This window comes from Arabidopsis thaliana, chromosome 4, assembly GCF_000001735.4.
Source record: "Arabidopsis thaliana chromosome 4, partial sequence".
NCBI classification, from domain to species: Eukaryota; Viridiplantae; Streptophyta; class Magnoliopsida; order Brassicales; family Brassicaceae; genus Arabidopsis; species Arabidopsis thaliana.
The window spans coordinates 7679463-7693618 of NC_003075.7; the positions used below are offsets into that span (position 1 = coordinate 7679463).

The following is a 14156-nucleotide window of genomic DNA, read 5'->3' on the forward strand; positions in this document are numbered from 1 at the left end:
TTACACAGGTAATAAAAAAAAAGCATAAAGAGAAATATAGTTCACCTTTTTTTAATATAAAAATTCACTCTTTCAAAGCTCATCCAAATTCATCGAAATTTATATAACAATTAGTCCATGCCATGTAATTAAAAGCATCCAAATTCATTTCACTCATTCAGACAAATTTTGAGAAAATTAGAAATACATTGGCAATAATATTTTCTTTAAAAGTTATTTCTGCGAAAATTTTGTTGGTGGATAACTATAAGAACCTAACATAGTTTTGTTTTATGAATGGCCTAGTCTTTGTTTATTGTTGAAATAGTTGCCAAGTTTATCGTCTCTCCCGGGCTTTACGGAAGCACAAACCACTGATTTACCTTTGAACACCAAAGAGAAAAAAAAAAAACTTAAATAAGGTTTCTGCCTATCTATTGATTTACTATTTTGGTATAGAACAAATTTCAAATCCTTAAATCTGTGACACTTTCTCGATTCTTCCTCATTTTCGTGCATCCCACGTTTCCTTGATTTGTCATAATTAAGGCTTCCACAGATTTAGAAAAATTTGTAGTTGCATACTATAATAATCTGTCGAACAATTTACTTTGATTCTCCGTACAATTAAATTCTCTCTCGTTCTTGGGAATATTAAAAGTAAAAAGTTTGTATTTGTAGAGAAGAAAACAAAAGAAAGGTTTTGGTACCATGGTTCCATCGTTGGAACGAGGAATAAGCATCACGAGTTCATTCAATCTTGATAGAATGTTTGATTCCTCACCGGGAAAAGAACAACAACAACCTCATCTCGCGGAAACAACCATGCCGGAGAGTCAAACTCAAGACAGCCTCGGTGGAAGTCCCGTGGAGACTAGCCGCCCGATGACTTCTCGTCTGATTTCCCGTAGACAGGACAAGCAACAATCCGGTGATTAAAGAAGAAGTTTCATTATTTCTGTTCGTTTAAGAACTAAGAACTCTAGAGATATATATCAAAAAGCTTACAATTTTGCGGGTTTAAACATTGTAGAGACGGAGATGATGAAAGATAGATTCACGAAATTACTTCTTGGAGAAGATATGTCTGGTGGTGGTAAAGGTGTATCTTCTGCTTTGGCACTATCAAATGCCATCACGAATCTAGCCGGTAAAAAAGTAACTCTAATAGTTTTTTTTTTTTTAGTTTTCTTCCTCCACAAGTTACATAGAATCAATCTATGGTTTGGTTTAATTTTTATGTGTAGCGTCAATATTCGGGGAACAGACAAAGTTGCAGCCGATGGCACCGGATAGACGAGCGAGGTGGAAGAAAGAGATCGATTGGTTGTTGTCCGTGACTGATCACATCGTCGAGTTTGTTCCATCTCAACAGATTAGTAAGGAAGGAGTCTGCACCGAGGTTCCATTTCTTGAAACTTATAACTATCAATTTCATATTCATCAACATCAGAGATAATATTCTGATTCAATGACTATGTCTAGATTATGGTGACAAGACAAAGAGGTGATCTCCTCATGAACATCCCTGCCCTTCGCAAACTCGACGCCATGCTCATTGTAAGTGTGTCCCTTATATATTATATACATGTATGTTATGCAATAACTTTGATAGAACGATATTGAAACATGTTAGGATACATTGGACAATTTTAGAGGACACAATGAGTTTTGGTATGTATCGAGAGATTCAGAAGAAGGGAAACAAGCACGGAATGAGAGGACAAAGGACAAGTGGTGGCTTCCTCCGGTTAAAGTCCCTCCTAATGGCTTGTCCGAATCAGCCCGAAGAATGCTTCATTTTCAAAAAGATTCAGTCTCACAAGTCCAAAAAGCCGCCATGGCTATTAACGCGCAAGTTCTGTCAGAAATGGCTATCCCTGATAGCTATATCGAGTCTCTTCCAAAGGTGATCTTCCTTTTTTGTCTTAAAACCGGTATATAGTTTGGATGATTTGCTTGCATTTATTTTAAAATATCATATACTATTTTAAGCAAATCAATAATGGTTATTAAGAAGACTTAGATTATTTTCAGAATGGAAGAGTAAGCCTTGGGGATTCGTTATACAAGAGCATAACAGAAGAGTGGTTTGATCCAGAGCAGTTCTTGTCAACACTTGACTTATCTACAGAGCACAAAGTGTTGGATGTGAAGAATAGGATTGAGGCCTCAATCGTTATATGGAAAAGAAAACTTCATCTAAAAGACAACAAATCTTCTTGGGGATCAGCTGTGAGCTTGGAGAAACGAGAGTTGTTCGAAGAGAGAGCCGAGACGATCTTGGTCTTGCTTAAACAAAAGTTCCCTGGTCTTCCCCAATCTTCCCTTGACATTTCCAAAATTCAGTATAACAAGGTAATGCTCAAATGTTATTGCTTTATTTTGTTATTCCGATATGATCGGACAAATCATCATCTAGGAAAGATTCTGAAAATATTGGTGGTCATGAATCATATATAAATTTTTGATATAACATTTTTTAGTAAATTTTAAATAAGATTAACAACACTAACTAACCGTACTTTGGTTGTATATTATATGGTGGTTCATTTGTCACTTTATGTGTTCTAACTATAGGATGTGGGACATGCGGTTTTGGAGAGCTACTCAAGGATATTAGAGAGCTTAGGGTACACGGAAATGTCGAGAATCGACGATGTACTTTATGCGGATTCTTTAGCCCGGAAGCAATGCACAGGTGAAGAAACATCAGATGGTGGGAAAATAGCAACGGAAACGGACTCAGCGTCTGCTGGATCTTCGAACTACTCAGGAGAGGAAATAGAGAAGCTTGAATCACAAAACTCATCAAAGACGACATTGCTTGATTTTATTGGTTGGAGTGACAATAGTTCAAAAGGGCAGTCAGAGAAACCTCCAAAATCTCCGAGAATGACGCCAAAGAAACTCTCATATTTGGAGAAGCTTGAGAACTTAAATGGTTTTAGGAGCCCTAAAGATAGGCATTGAAGATGAATCAAAAGACATGTGAACAACTAAAATGATACAATTGAAGAAGCCATATAAGTGTGTATATTTAGGCAAAAGAATGAAACAATTAGCAATTAACTATTATCTTCCTTCCAGTTTTGTTTCTTGGACAGAGAAGTAAAACAACATGTTACCCCCACATCAATTCTCAATAATTTTGTTTTGATAAAAACAAATCATTTACTATAAAATAAAATAAAAAATTCAGTTACTAATTCATTTTATTGTATAAAAATCATATTGAGAAAATAAAAACAAACTACAAACAGCAGCCACATTTGACTACTTAATTAACAGTTAATTAGTAATATGTTTGAGTACTATGCAGAATATGTAAACTAAAAAAGAAATGTCATCATAATTTTTTCTTTTTGTGTGTGTGCACATGAAGTCGTTTGCTCCGATAAGAAAAAAATTGAGTAGCAAAGATACGATTTTCTTTTAATTTTTGGAAAAATCCAAAAACAAATCCAAAATAATTTTAATTGGACGATTATTATCCGTTATTTTTATATTAGAATAAAAATACCCCAACTAATTATTTGTGATTTTAAAATACTTCATAAATTAATAATTTGTGGAATTAAACTCGTAATTATTTATATACAAAATATATTAAAATTACTAATAATTAGATGAGGTATTTTTATTTTAATACAAAAATATCAGATAATAATCGTCTAAAGATAAATCTCACTTTTTTCTCTTTATTATTTAATATTCTGATCTTTGCGGATGTAATATTTTCTTTATTATTTATAGTATTTATATCCACCATAAAATAAAACATTTATTTATAACACTTTGGACTTTTTTTTGTTGAAATTTTCGTTTTTTTTTTCGTTTTTTTATCATAGAATTGATAAATAAAAATAGAAATGTAACTTTGGAAAATAGAGTTTGCATTAAGAGTTTGTATAACTAATTTTGACTACTCAAAACCATATTTACTTAAAAGATTATGATTTTAAATTTTGTGAATCCAAAGTTTCGGCCGGTTTTAACGGTTTAACCCAAATCCAGTTTTTAACTTAAATCCAAACTCGGCTACATGAACGATTTCTAATTTGATAGTAAGCCCTGGTAAAGCCCAAACTATGATAAGCCCAACAACGTCCGTAGCGGTGTGTGATGTTGAGCACCGTCAGATGTAACAGTGGACACGTGTCAGAATCTTAACGAGTGAGAAAACCCTAGCGCTCCATATTTATTTTCTGTATAAAAACCCAAAGAGAGAGAGAAGCTTATCATCTCTCAAGCTACAAATTGCTCTCGTAATCAAATCCTTATACTTTCTCCAACCCTTACTTTTGTTATTGTCGTATTACAAAATTGTTTTTTTTTTTCTTCCGGACAGTGACGATTGATATTTAAGGTCTCGTTCGTCGTAAAAACGGCCGTAAAAAGCCTATTTGCCGACCATTCTGTTATATCACCACCCATATTCTGAGTCCTACTTTTTGACTTTTGTTTTTCAATCTTTCTTCTAATCGATTTTTTTGGCCAATGATTTAATCAAAAAAATAGACAAGCATATGTCTGAATTAATCCTTGTTGATAAAATCTAATCTTCTCTATGAGGCCAAACAATCTTTGGTTTGTTTTTGTTTATTTGGAAAAAAGGGTCAAGTGATGATTAATAATGCATAGTTCAAATGATCTCCATGATTACTATTCAGTAGCACAGTCTTTCGCTCCTATCTGATGGCCCTCCACTTTTTTTATTGATGCAATGTTATTGGAGCTGTGTTTTTTTAACTCCGCTTAATGGGCCTTTAAAGGCCCAACTAGTGAAAACTAGAAAATACTACAATCTGATAAAAGTTTATTACAATCTATTTTTTCATTGTTTTCAACAACGACACATTCTACAACTATAAGAAGTGTTTACATGAACAAATCGGTTCTGTTATATATATGTTTTTTATACATAACATGTACGTTTACAATTTTCTTAAAACACATCCGAGGAAGATGTTTGTTATGTGCCTGGAAAAGAGCTAGGTGTTGTGCTTTGTAAGATGATGAAAGCGCAAACAACAGAAAGAGAGAAAACAGAGACCCAAGTATTCTCTGTATACATCTCCATCGCGTCTGTTAACGACAACCTCGTCCTGTTCTCTGCCCAGTTCCTTAGTCTATCTGCTTCTGCTGCATATAACGCCCGTCCCTGCAAACACGTACACATCTTTGCGTCAGCTCAGGCTTAACCAAGTGAAGGATTTGTCAAAAAACTTGAACTAGAACTCAAGTGTAACACTTACTTGGTCATCAAACCATCGGCCTCTCCTTAGCCAGGAAGTGACAATAGCTAACAATATCCGAGGAGGAGTTAGGTAATTGACGGCTTTTCCCGAACCTTTCACAACTCGCATTCGTGGTACCAAAGTTCTAGCTACTGTCTCAGGAAGCTCACAGATTATGTTAAACATCTGCTTGTTTTTAATGCTCGAACCACTGCCAAATAAATGGTTGCTTCAATAAAACTCCGGAGCATTCTGTTCTAGGCCTTAGTGACAAAGTGTATGCATACCTGAGAAGAAGTTCTGTCAGAACCATGCCAGGGGATGCAGTGTGAAGGCCAACGTTTGTTTTTTGGCTTTCTTTCACTATAGACCCATGAAACTGCCTAAGTCCACATTTTGTTGAACCATATCTGCGAAAGCTCACAGACTCAGAAATGTGTTCTAATTCATTAGAGACTAGTAACGAATGATTTGAGTTCTTACACGGCAGTGAGAGGAGTACTTGAACCTCCAGAGCCAGCACCATCCATGTTAAAGATGTGTCCACCACTGTGCTGTCTGCTCATCACATCCATAGCCCCTCGTGTACATAGAATTGATCCAATCAAATTTGTGGAGACAATCTACAAAATAATAGTTACAATTAGACTAATGAACTTCACCATAAGCTCAAGCTGAAATTAAGCTTTAGGTTCAAAAAGGATTTTACCTGTGTGATATCTTCTTCCGTGAACTCGAGTAGCGGTCTAAAACCTTTGTTAGTACCAGCATTGTTTATCTATCCAAATGAATATAGACAGTGAGCAAACATATGACTAAAGATACAAAAAAAGTTACAAACTGTACAAAAAGAAATATGTTTCTTTACCCATATGTTGATGGAACCAAGCTCTTTTACAGCGAAATTCGACAGCTTCTCAACGTCTTCGGGTTTGCAAACATCACAGGCAATACCAACTACCTTAGCATCACTCAGTTTCTTTCTAGCTGACTCGCTAGCGTTACTCATAATCTCTTTGAGATTTTGCTCTAGCTCTTTGACAGTCATATCAACAGATTCAGAACTGATTTCACAAACAAAAACCAAAAAACAAATCATATTAAGACTTCATTGCTTGATAAAAACTAATCCATAATTCCATATATACAATTTATCAACCTGCGAGATGTGACAATGACTCTGTCTCCAGAGAGAAGAAACTCTCTAGCAAGAGCTTTCCCTAGTCCCCTAGTGCTAAAACACAGCATAAAAACATACATCAGCATCAAACCAAAACACAAAGAAACAAAAATCAAAAAATGCAAAAACAAAAGTAAAGAAGGTACCTTCCGGTTATAACAACATTCCGTGGACCGGCTCGATAATGATCTTCCAAAACCATGTTAGCACCAGTCATGGTTCCAATGATAATTCCACCAAGCCAACTATACCAAACCAATGAGTTCATCGAACTATCTCCACCTTTCATCACAAATACATACACTCAAAATCTCAGTCAAACAAAATTACCAATAAAAAAACTCTTCTACAATAGTTTTTGCACTAACCTGATAATTGAAACCCAATCAAAAGAATAGCTCCAGTACTTGTCATCGTCACAATGTATCTCGCAATTTGAACAGCAACCTACAAAATCACAAACACATAAAAATTAAGCTAATCAAAGCAAAAAGATTGAAAATTTCATTAAGAAAAAAAGAGGAAACTTTAAGACTAACCGAAGAGAAAACCATCTCCAAGTTTTCAACTTTCTGATTATACTCATCTTTAGACAAGAACCCTAATTTACTAAACCCTAAAAACCCAGATTTCAAAGAATCCCACGACCCATTTCCCTTAAATTTCTCAACTTTTCTCTTTCTTTCAACTTTTTTCTCACACCGATGCACATAAACCCTATTACTACGTTCTCTACAAGTCAATCTTGACCCGACCCGTATCGGATCTCTGAAGAAGAGACGGTGCTCCAAGACTTGTGGGTACACTTGAATCTTCGTTAAAGTAGTCATAGCTATGGAAGAAGAGTGAGATAATGATAAGCTTTGAAACTCATACAAAAAGATAACTTAGAAAACAAGATAAACGAAGGAGCTTTTTTAGGGACCCAAAAGATAGATTGTTAGATATTTTTCAGCTTCGGATTCGTCGAAGACGTTAAATAGAGTGATCGGAGGAAGAAGAAGGAGATTAGGACGAAGAAAGAAAGAGGTGAGGGAAAGAAAGAAGGAAGAGAAGTGTGATGGCCACACGTTACAGCAACCTCATCTCGTTAGCCTAACATTGACACGTGTCATTTTGTGTTTCTTTTGTCCCTTCGCATGTTTTCAAGATATTTTTTTCTCTCTTTGGGAGCTACTTTAGATTTTGGTTCACATGAACAAAATTTTGATTCAGTTTTGCTTCTAGAAAGCCAAAATTTGATTTCAAATTACATTTTACTCAGACTTCGTCATTACTTATGTACCTGAGTAAATTATTGTAGTATCCATTGTCACATTTGAGTAGATGATAGAGATTATTGTCAAACTACCACTTACTTATTTATATTATTTTAGAACAATAAAAAATTATAAATTAAAAATTTAATATCAAACAAAGAAAAGTTGATAATGTTTGTGTTTATGATAATTTTCTCCTTTGTGTAAACTTTAAGCTTTTTGTCTCTACCAACTCAATAAATTTATAGTCCCTGTACAAATTTTAAAAATTAATCTTTTTCTAAACTATAAAACAAAAATTTGGACCCTTTTTATGCTAATTTTTTAAAAACACATTAAAATTGACATTTTCATACTAAAAAAAAAAAAATTGTAGGTCTTTTCCATACTAATCAGATCCTTAAATTTACCAAAAAAAATTTGGATCTAGAACAAATGCGCCTCATGCACCTCCAAAGAGCCGGTCTGCTTTACGTGAGACCCAAATATCAGTAAACCTATTAAAAGTCCAACTTCCCTAATAACGAAAACCTAAACGTGAAAGTATGTGGACGTGTACATATGTATATATGCGTTTATATATTTTTCCTCAGTAGCTGAATTTTATGTGTTTTATATGCTCGAAAACATGGAAATAAACATGATTAGATCATGAAGATCATTGAACCCCTACGATCCCTTGAATGTCCAACTTTTGTCTCTTATTGATCACTTACTATTTACTTGCTTCACTTACTTACAACTGTGACACAATAACAACCCTTTCCCCCTCTTTTATTGATTTGTCCTAGTTTTACTCTCTTCTGACAGACTTGTTTGAATTACTTCTCTTCCAATGGAATTCGATCCATAAATACTATGTTGGATACAAACCAAAGGTCCCACATCGAAAGTTTAGAAAAAGAGTTTCTAATATATAAGCCAAGTCCAACTCCAACTAGTATGAGGCCTTTTGGGAAGGAACCCAATAACAAATCTTTGTGGGCTTGAGCATATAAGCCCAAAGAGGACAATATCATACTAAATGAGAGTTGGAATGGGCTTTGAAAGCCCATTAAATGGTATCAGAGCCAGGTTGAAACACTGGACCTAGGGCTTGGGCTATGATCGATGTGGGAAAATCTCTCAAACATGACACGATAAGAAGGTGCCTCAAGAAGGAGGTCCAAGTTCGTGGTCTTTGGTTTGAAGGGGAGATTGTTGGGTACAAACCAAAGGTCCCACATCGAAAGTTTAGAAAAAGAGTTTCTAATATATAAGCCAAGTCCAACTCCAACTAGTATGAGACCTTTTGGGAAGGAACCCAATAACAAATCCTTGCGGGCTTGAGCATATAAGCCCAAAGAGGACAATATCATACTAAATGAGAGTTGGAATGGGTTTAGAAAGCCCATTATACTACAGACGATTAACTGTGCACTTCCAGTAGTCGTGTTGTCAAAATTTGACTAAAGCAAAATAAAACATGCATGTTGGTGTGTCCTTACCAGATATGTTACACTCCTATTTCCCTTTAACCATACATCTAACCAGTGTTCCTAAGGCAAGATAATCACTAATAGCCCACAACAATATAGTTCTAAGTGTGCAATTCTCCTTCATATAAGAATCATAAACCTCTATACATTCTTTCCACACACCATTTAGATCATCTATAATAGGTGCAAGATACACATCTATGTTGTTGTGTGGTGCAGTTGGTCTAGGGAAGAGCATAGTCATCATGATGTTCCCAGCCTTCATACACATAGTCGGCAACATGTTGTAGTTGACTAACAACATCGATCATGTACAATACTTTTTTCTGCATAGAGAACGAGTTCATCCTATCTGTAAAAAAGCCGAGTCGAAGGTTCCTTGGTTTAGTAGAATACTTTGAAAACTTATCTTTTATTTGAGACCAAGTCAATGAATCAACTGGGTGTCGCATTGGACCGTCTACACTAGCATTGTTGAAATGCCAACACAACTCCTAAGCAATCCTTTTTAATCTAAATATCCTCCTAAATCTATCCTTAGATCGAAAAATACCTCTGAACCTTTGCGGGAACCCCTTCTTTTCCTCTCTAGTATGCTTATCTTACTTCCATCTCGAAGCACTATATCTTGGACAGCTAACAAACTCCTCAAACATCTTTCGATAAAGGATGCAATCATGTGTAAATCAAATCATAACTAAAACCAAAAAGCTTCAAGAGCTTCTTCATCTCATGAACAGATTTTGGAAGAACATTATCCACATGTAACATGTCGTGAACTAATTTCATGAACTGATCAAATTAGTTCTTGGATATACCACTTTTAACTTTTATGTGGTAGAGAGCCATGATTGTAGACACTTTAGTATAGTTGGGACACGTCGAGTAGAGTAGAGTTCAACATCCATCAACTTCTACCTAAACTCAGATTCTTCTTTACTTTCATCATCATCACCCTAATCTCCTCTTTCAGTCTAAAAAAGTGGCGTTTGATGAGAAAAAGGAAAAGTATTAAAAAAGAATTTTTTTCCCTCTTATCATATGTATTCAATTACATGGATATCAAATGACATATATATTAGAAAAACAATTGACATGAATTATAACTTTTGTTCATGTCATAAGCAGCTGAAGAATTACATAAATTTAAACAGTTTTACAAAAATATTAGAACCCGTTTTCAATACTTCCAACCTCGTATATATCTTCCAGATGGATTATTATAACTTATTTTAAACCATATCCCACTCATTCTGGCAGTCCATACACGTACTTGACCACATTGAGGAGCCTCTGTATTTTGACTGTATGCTTCTACGTAATTACGATACCTCATGTTAAGCCCTTGCTTAAAGAGACAATGCCATTTTGTTATATTTTTTCCCTCGTCCTGAAGATGAATGGTTTTAATAGCATGGAAGTTTAGGTGTTGGACTCCTAAGTCTTTTTTTGTGTAGCGACAATGATATTGGAGAATTCTACCAGGACCGAGATCGTTTATGATTACTATTGCATTTTTCTCGCAAGCTTCAGTTTTCGTAGAACAAATAGCAGTAACTAATATAAAAAATATTAAACGTAACATTTCTCGGATCTAAATTAATTATTGGAGAAACAAGGGCATTAACAAGTAGTATTTATAATTTTTTTTCTCTGTGTGTGTAAGAAGCTTTTTCTTTATATAATATTAACTAAGTTTAGACAAAAACATGAACAAATTAAGCCTTTGGTTAGAAGAGATTTTAGGGTCGAAATGTATGCTTAACCATGAAGAATAAATCAAATGAACTAACCTTAGACATTAAAATTGACCACAAAACCCAAACTTAACCATATTATAAGTTTAAGAAGTTTATCTAGTTTGACTAAAAACTTTGAAAAAATAACTAGATTGATTGTCAATCGAAATAGATAACTAGAGTAAACTAAATTTTCTGTTAAAACACTAATTAACCTTCAATCAAACTTATTATAACCATTATGCCATACCTATAAAAAATTATATACAAATTTGATTCTTTAATTAAATAAATAAAAAACACAAAATTAAGAAACAAAAACCAAAAAACATAATAAGTCTCGATTTAGGTTTTTCGTTTCTTAAGTTTTTTTCTCTCTCACATATTTTCCAATTCATGTTTTATCTTTTTCGATCTTTCTACTAAACCCTAGCCATCTCTCTTTGAATCTAATGCTCCCACAAAAGATGGCGACCATTTAGACTAGATTTATTTAACTGCGAAATACTTACATCTATGTGTGTATCAACTTCAAGTCGCATTTAAGGTTCCATGATCTTCTCTCCTTATCATGTATACGTATATGGGTATTTTCTCATATCCATTCTCTGGACTTCCCCTTACCAATTCTCTCTCTGGATTACTAAAACCTTTGTGGAACATACCAAGTATATCATCAGTTGCTTGTCGAACACCTGCATAAAGGTCTGTCATTGAACATGTATGTTCCAAGACAAACACACACACATGGAATTTTGGAGAGTCGCTTAATGGTGTAGCTCATATCCTCCACATTCACTTTTTAACACAAGACTTGAAAAACAATATAAATGGTGACGATTTATGAACATAAAATCAAAATTTTATACCATAATTGTTGTCTTCAATCGTGTCTCCAAATGATATTTTGTTTCATAACATTGCAACCAACCAAATCCAAAGAAGACATTTCTAACTTTGAATAATGATCATCTTCTTTTTCTTCAATAAAAATACCTAAACTTATCTTCTTCATTGGTAAATTAGGTTTTTCTTCTTCTTGTGGTGGAAACCCGTACAAGCTAAAATTCCCGTCATCAGAATCTGTTCCATCAGAATCGTCACAATAATCAAAGGTAGATTCTCATCATCATTGTCTTCATCAGTCCTGGTCTTCATCTTCAACGGCTTCAACTTCCTGAAACAACTCAGTATCTTCCTTCATCAAATTATTTTTGTTACCTTTGTATCTTGATGTCAATGACACCATCCTTGTCATTTTTATAAGATTCAATGCAACTTTCTTCTTCACTTCAACACAAGTCAAATTGTATCGTTCTTCAATTACCCCAAAAAAGTGTGAAAGTGTCTTGAATTACATATAATAATGGGTGGTGTATCACGCGGTCTTCGAAATCTTGTAGCTAAACACAATATTACATACTCTGTTCTCCAGCCTGTAACCCTCTAATAGCATTTGTTAAGTGATATATTTACACAATTTATAGTTTTTTTTCGTTACCAGATATGTTACACTCCTATTTCCCTTTGTCCTTACCAGATATGTTATACTCTTATTTCCCTTTAACCATACATCTAACCAGTGTCCCTAAGGCAAGATAATCACTAATAGCCCACAACAATATAGTTCTAAGTGTGCAATTCTCCTTCATATAAGAATCATAAACCTCTATACATTCTTTCCACAGACCATTTAGATCATCTATAATAGGTGCAAGATACACATCTATGTTGTTGTGTGGTGCAGTTGGTCTAGGGAAGAGCATAGTCATCATGATGTTCCCAGCCTTCATACACATAGTCGGCAACATGTTGTAGTTGACTAACAACATCGATCATGTACAATACTTTTTTCTGCATAGAGAACGAGTTCATCCTATCTGTAGAAAAGTCGAGTCGAAGGTTCCTTGGTTTAGTAGAATACTTTGAAAACTTATCTTTTATTTGAGACCAAGTCAATGAATCAACTGAGTGTCGTATTGGACCGTCTACACTAGCATTGTTGAAATGCCAACACAACTCCTAAGCAATCCTTTTTAATCTAAATATCCTCCTAAATCTATCCTTAGATCGAAAAATACCTCTGAACCTTTGCGGGAACCCCTTCTTTTCCTCTCTAGTATGCTTATCTTACTTCCATCTCGAAGCACTATATCTTGGGAAGCTAACAAACTCCTCAAACATCTTTCGATAAAGGATGCAATCATGTGTAAATCAAATCATAACTAAAACCAAAAAGCTTCAAGAGCTTCTACATCTCATGAACAGATTTTGGAAGAACATTATCCGCATGTAACATGTCGTGAACCAATTTCATGAACTGATCAAATTAGTTCTTGGATATACCACTTTTAACTTTTATGTAGTAGAGAGCCATGATTGTAGACACTTTAGTATAGTTGGGACACGTCGAGTAGAGTAGAGTTCAACATCCATCAACTTCTACCTAAACTCAGATTCTTCTTTACTTTCATCATCATCACCCTGATCTCCACTTTCAGTCTAAAAAAGTGGCGTTTGATGAGAAAAAGGAAAAGTGTTAAAAAAGATTTTTTTTCCCTCTTATCATATGTATTCAATTACATGGATATCAAATGACATATATATTAGGAAAACAATTGACATGAATTATAACTTTTGTTCATGTCATAAGCAGCTGAAGAATTATATAAATTTAAACAGTTTTACAAAAATATTAGAACGCGTTTTCAATACTTCCAACCTCGTATATATCTTCCAGATGGATTATTATAACTTATTTTAAACCATATCCCACTCATTCTGGCAGTCCATACACGTACTTGACCACATTGAGGAGCCTCTGTATTTTGACTGTATGCTTCTACGTAATTACGATACCTCATGTTAAGCCCTTGCTTAAAGAGACAATGCCATTTTGTTATATTTTTTCCCTCGTCCTGAAGATGAATGGTTTTAATAGCATGGAAGTTTAGGTGTTGGACTCCTAAGTCTTTTTTTGTGTAGCGACAATGATATTGGAGAATTCTACCAGGACCGAGATCGTTTATGATTACTATTGTATTTTTCTCGCAAGCTTCAGTTTTCGTAGAACAAATAGCAGTAACTAATATGAAAAATATTAAACGTAACATTTCTCGGATCTAAATTAATTATTGGAGAAACAAGGGCATTAACAAGTAGTATTTATAATTTTTTTTTCTCTGTGTGTGTAAGAAGATTTTTCTTTATATAATATTAACTAAGTTTAGACAAAAACATGAACAAATTAAGCCTTTGGTTAGAAGAGATTTTAGGGTCGA

The 14156-nt window shown here is 34.4% G+C and overlaps 2 protein-coding genes, 5 non-coding genes and 3 pseudogenes across 11 annotated transcripts; 6 read left to right on the top strand and 4 right to left on the bottom strand.

Moving 5' to 3' along the window:
* Nucleotides 1-487: 487 nt before the first annotated feature.
* ROPGEF9 (RHO guanyl-nucleotide exchange factor 9) lies at nucleotides 488-3160 on the top strand. The gene is made up of 7 exons (NM_117395.3): nucleotides 488-910; nucleotides 1013-1129; nucleotides 1227-1381; nucleotides 1465-1539; nucleotides 1616-1888; nucleotides 2017-2337; nucleotides 2560-3160. The coding sequence occupies exons 1-7, from the start codon at nucleotides 691-693 to the stop codon at nucleotides 2950-2952; spliced, it is 1554 nt and encodes a 517-aa protein (NP_193060.1). The 5' UTR covers nucleotides 488-690; the 3' UTR covers nucleotides 2953-3160.
* Nucleotides 3161-4324: 1164 nt separating this feature from the next.
* AT4G06010 lies at nucleotides 4325-4427 on the top strand. Its single transcript, NR_141951.1, has one exon. It is a non-coding gene; the product is annotated as an other RNA (small nucleolar RNA).
* A 47-nt stretch (nucleotides 4428-4474) lies between these two features.
* Nucleotides 4475-4558, top strand: AT4G06015. The gene has a single exon (NR_141952.1). It is a non-coding gene; the product is annotated as an other RNA (small nucleolar RNA).
* Nucleotides 4559-4598: 40 nt separating this feature from the next.
* Nucleotides 4599-4680, top strand: AT4G13245. Its single transcript, NR_142323.1, has one exon. It is a non-coding gene; the product is annotated as a snoRNA (small nucleolar RNA).
* Nucleotides 4681-4693: 13 nt separating this feature from the next.
* On the bottom strand, nucleotides 4694-7544 carry NYC1 (NAD(P)-binding Rossmann-fold superfamily protein). 2 transcript variants are annotated; one of them, NM_001203787.1, is made up of 10 exons: nucleotides 6939-7411; nucleotides 6768-6846; nucleotides 6546-6681; nucleotides 6379-6447; nucleotides 6088-6283; nucleotides 5929-5997; nucleotides 5703-5842; nucleotides 5507-5629; nucleotides 5238-5430; nucleotides 4694-5143 (listed from the first exon to the last, which is right to left on the bottom strand). In NM_001203787.1, the coding sequence occupies exons 1-10, from the start codon at nucleotides 7227-7229 to the stop codon at nucleotides 4955-4957; spliced, it is 1485 nt and encodes a 494-aa protein (NP_001190716.1). In that variant the 5' UTR covers nucleotides 7230-7411; the 3' UTR covers nucleotides 4694-4954. The 2 variants fall into 2 exon arrangements, with proteins under 2 accessions (NP_001190716.1, NP_567400.1); NM_117396.4 differs by having other exon boundaries at nucleotides 4772-5143; nucleotides 6379-6453; nucleotides 6939-7544.
* A 1590-nt stretch (nucleotides 7545-9134) lies between these two features.
* AT4G13251 lies at nucleotides 9135-10072 on the bottom strand (annotated as a pseudogene; the record flags this gene model as incomplete). The annotated part of the gene is made up of 1 exon: nucleotides 9135-10072.
* On the top strand, nucleotides 10057-10788 carry AT4G06020. The gene has a single exon (NR_144073.1). It is a non-coding gene; the product is annotated as an uncharacterized misc_RNA (transcript).
* Nucleotides 10789-11370: 582 nt separating this feature from the next.
* On the bottom strand, nucleotides 11371-12030 carry AT4G13252 (annotated as a pseudogene; the record flags this gene model as incomplete). The annotated part of the gene is made up of 1 exon: nucleotides 11371-12030.
* Nucleotides 12031-12405: 375 nt separating this feature from the next.
* On the bottom strand, nucleotides 12406-13377 carry AT4G13253 (annotated as a pseudogene; the record flags this gene model as incomplete). The annotated part of the gene is made up of 1 exon: nucleotides 12406-13377.
* Nucleotides 13249-14055, top strand: AT4G06025. Its single transcript, NR_144074.1, has one exon. It is a non-coding gene; the product is annotated as an uncharacterized misc_RNA (transcript).
* The last annotated feature ends 101 nt before the right edge of the window (nucleotides 14056-14156 follow it).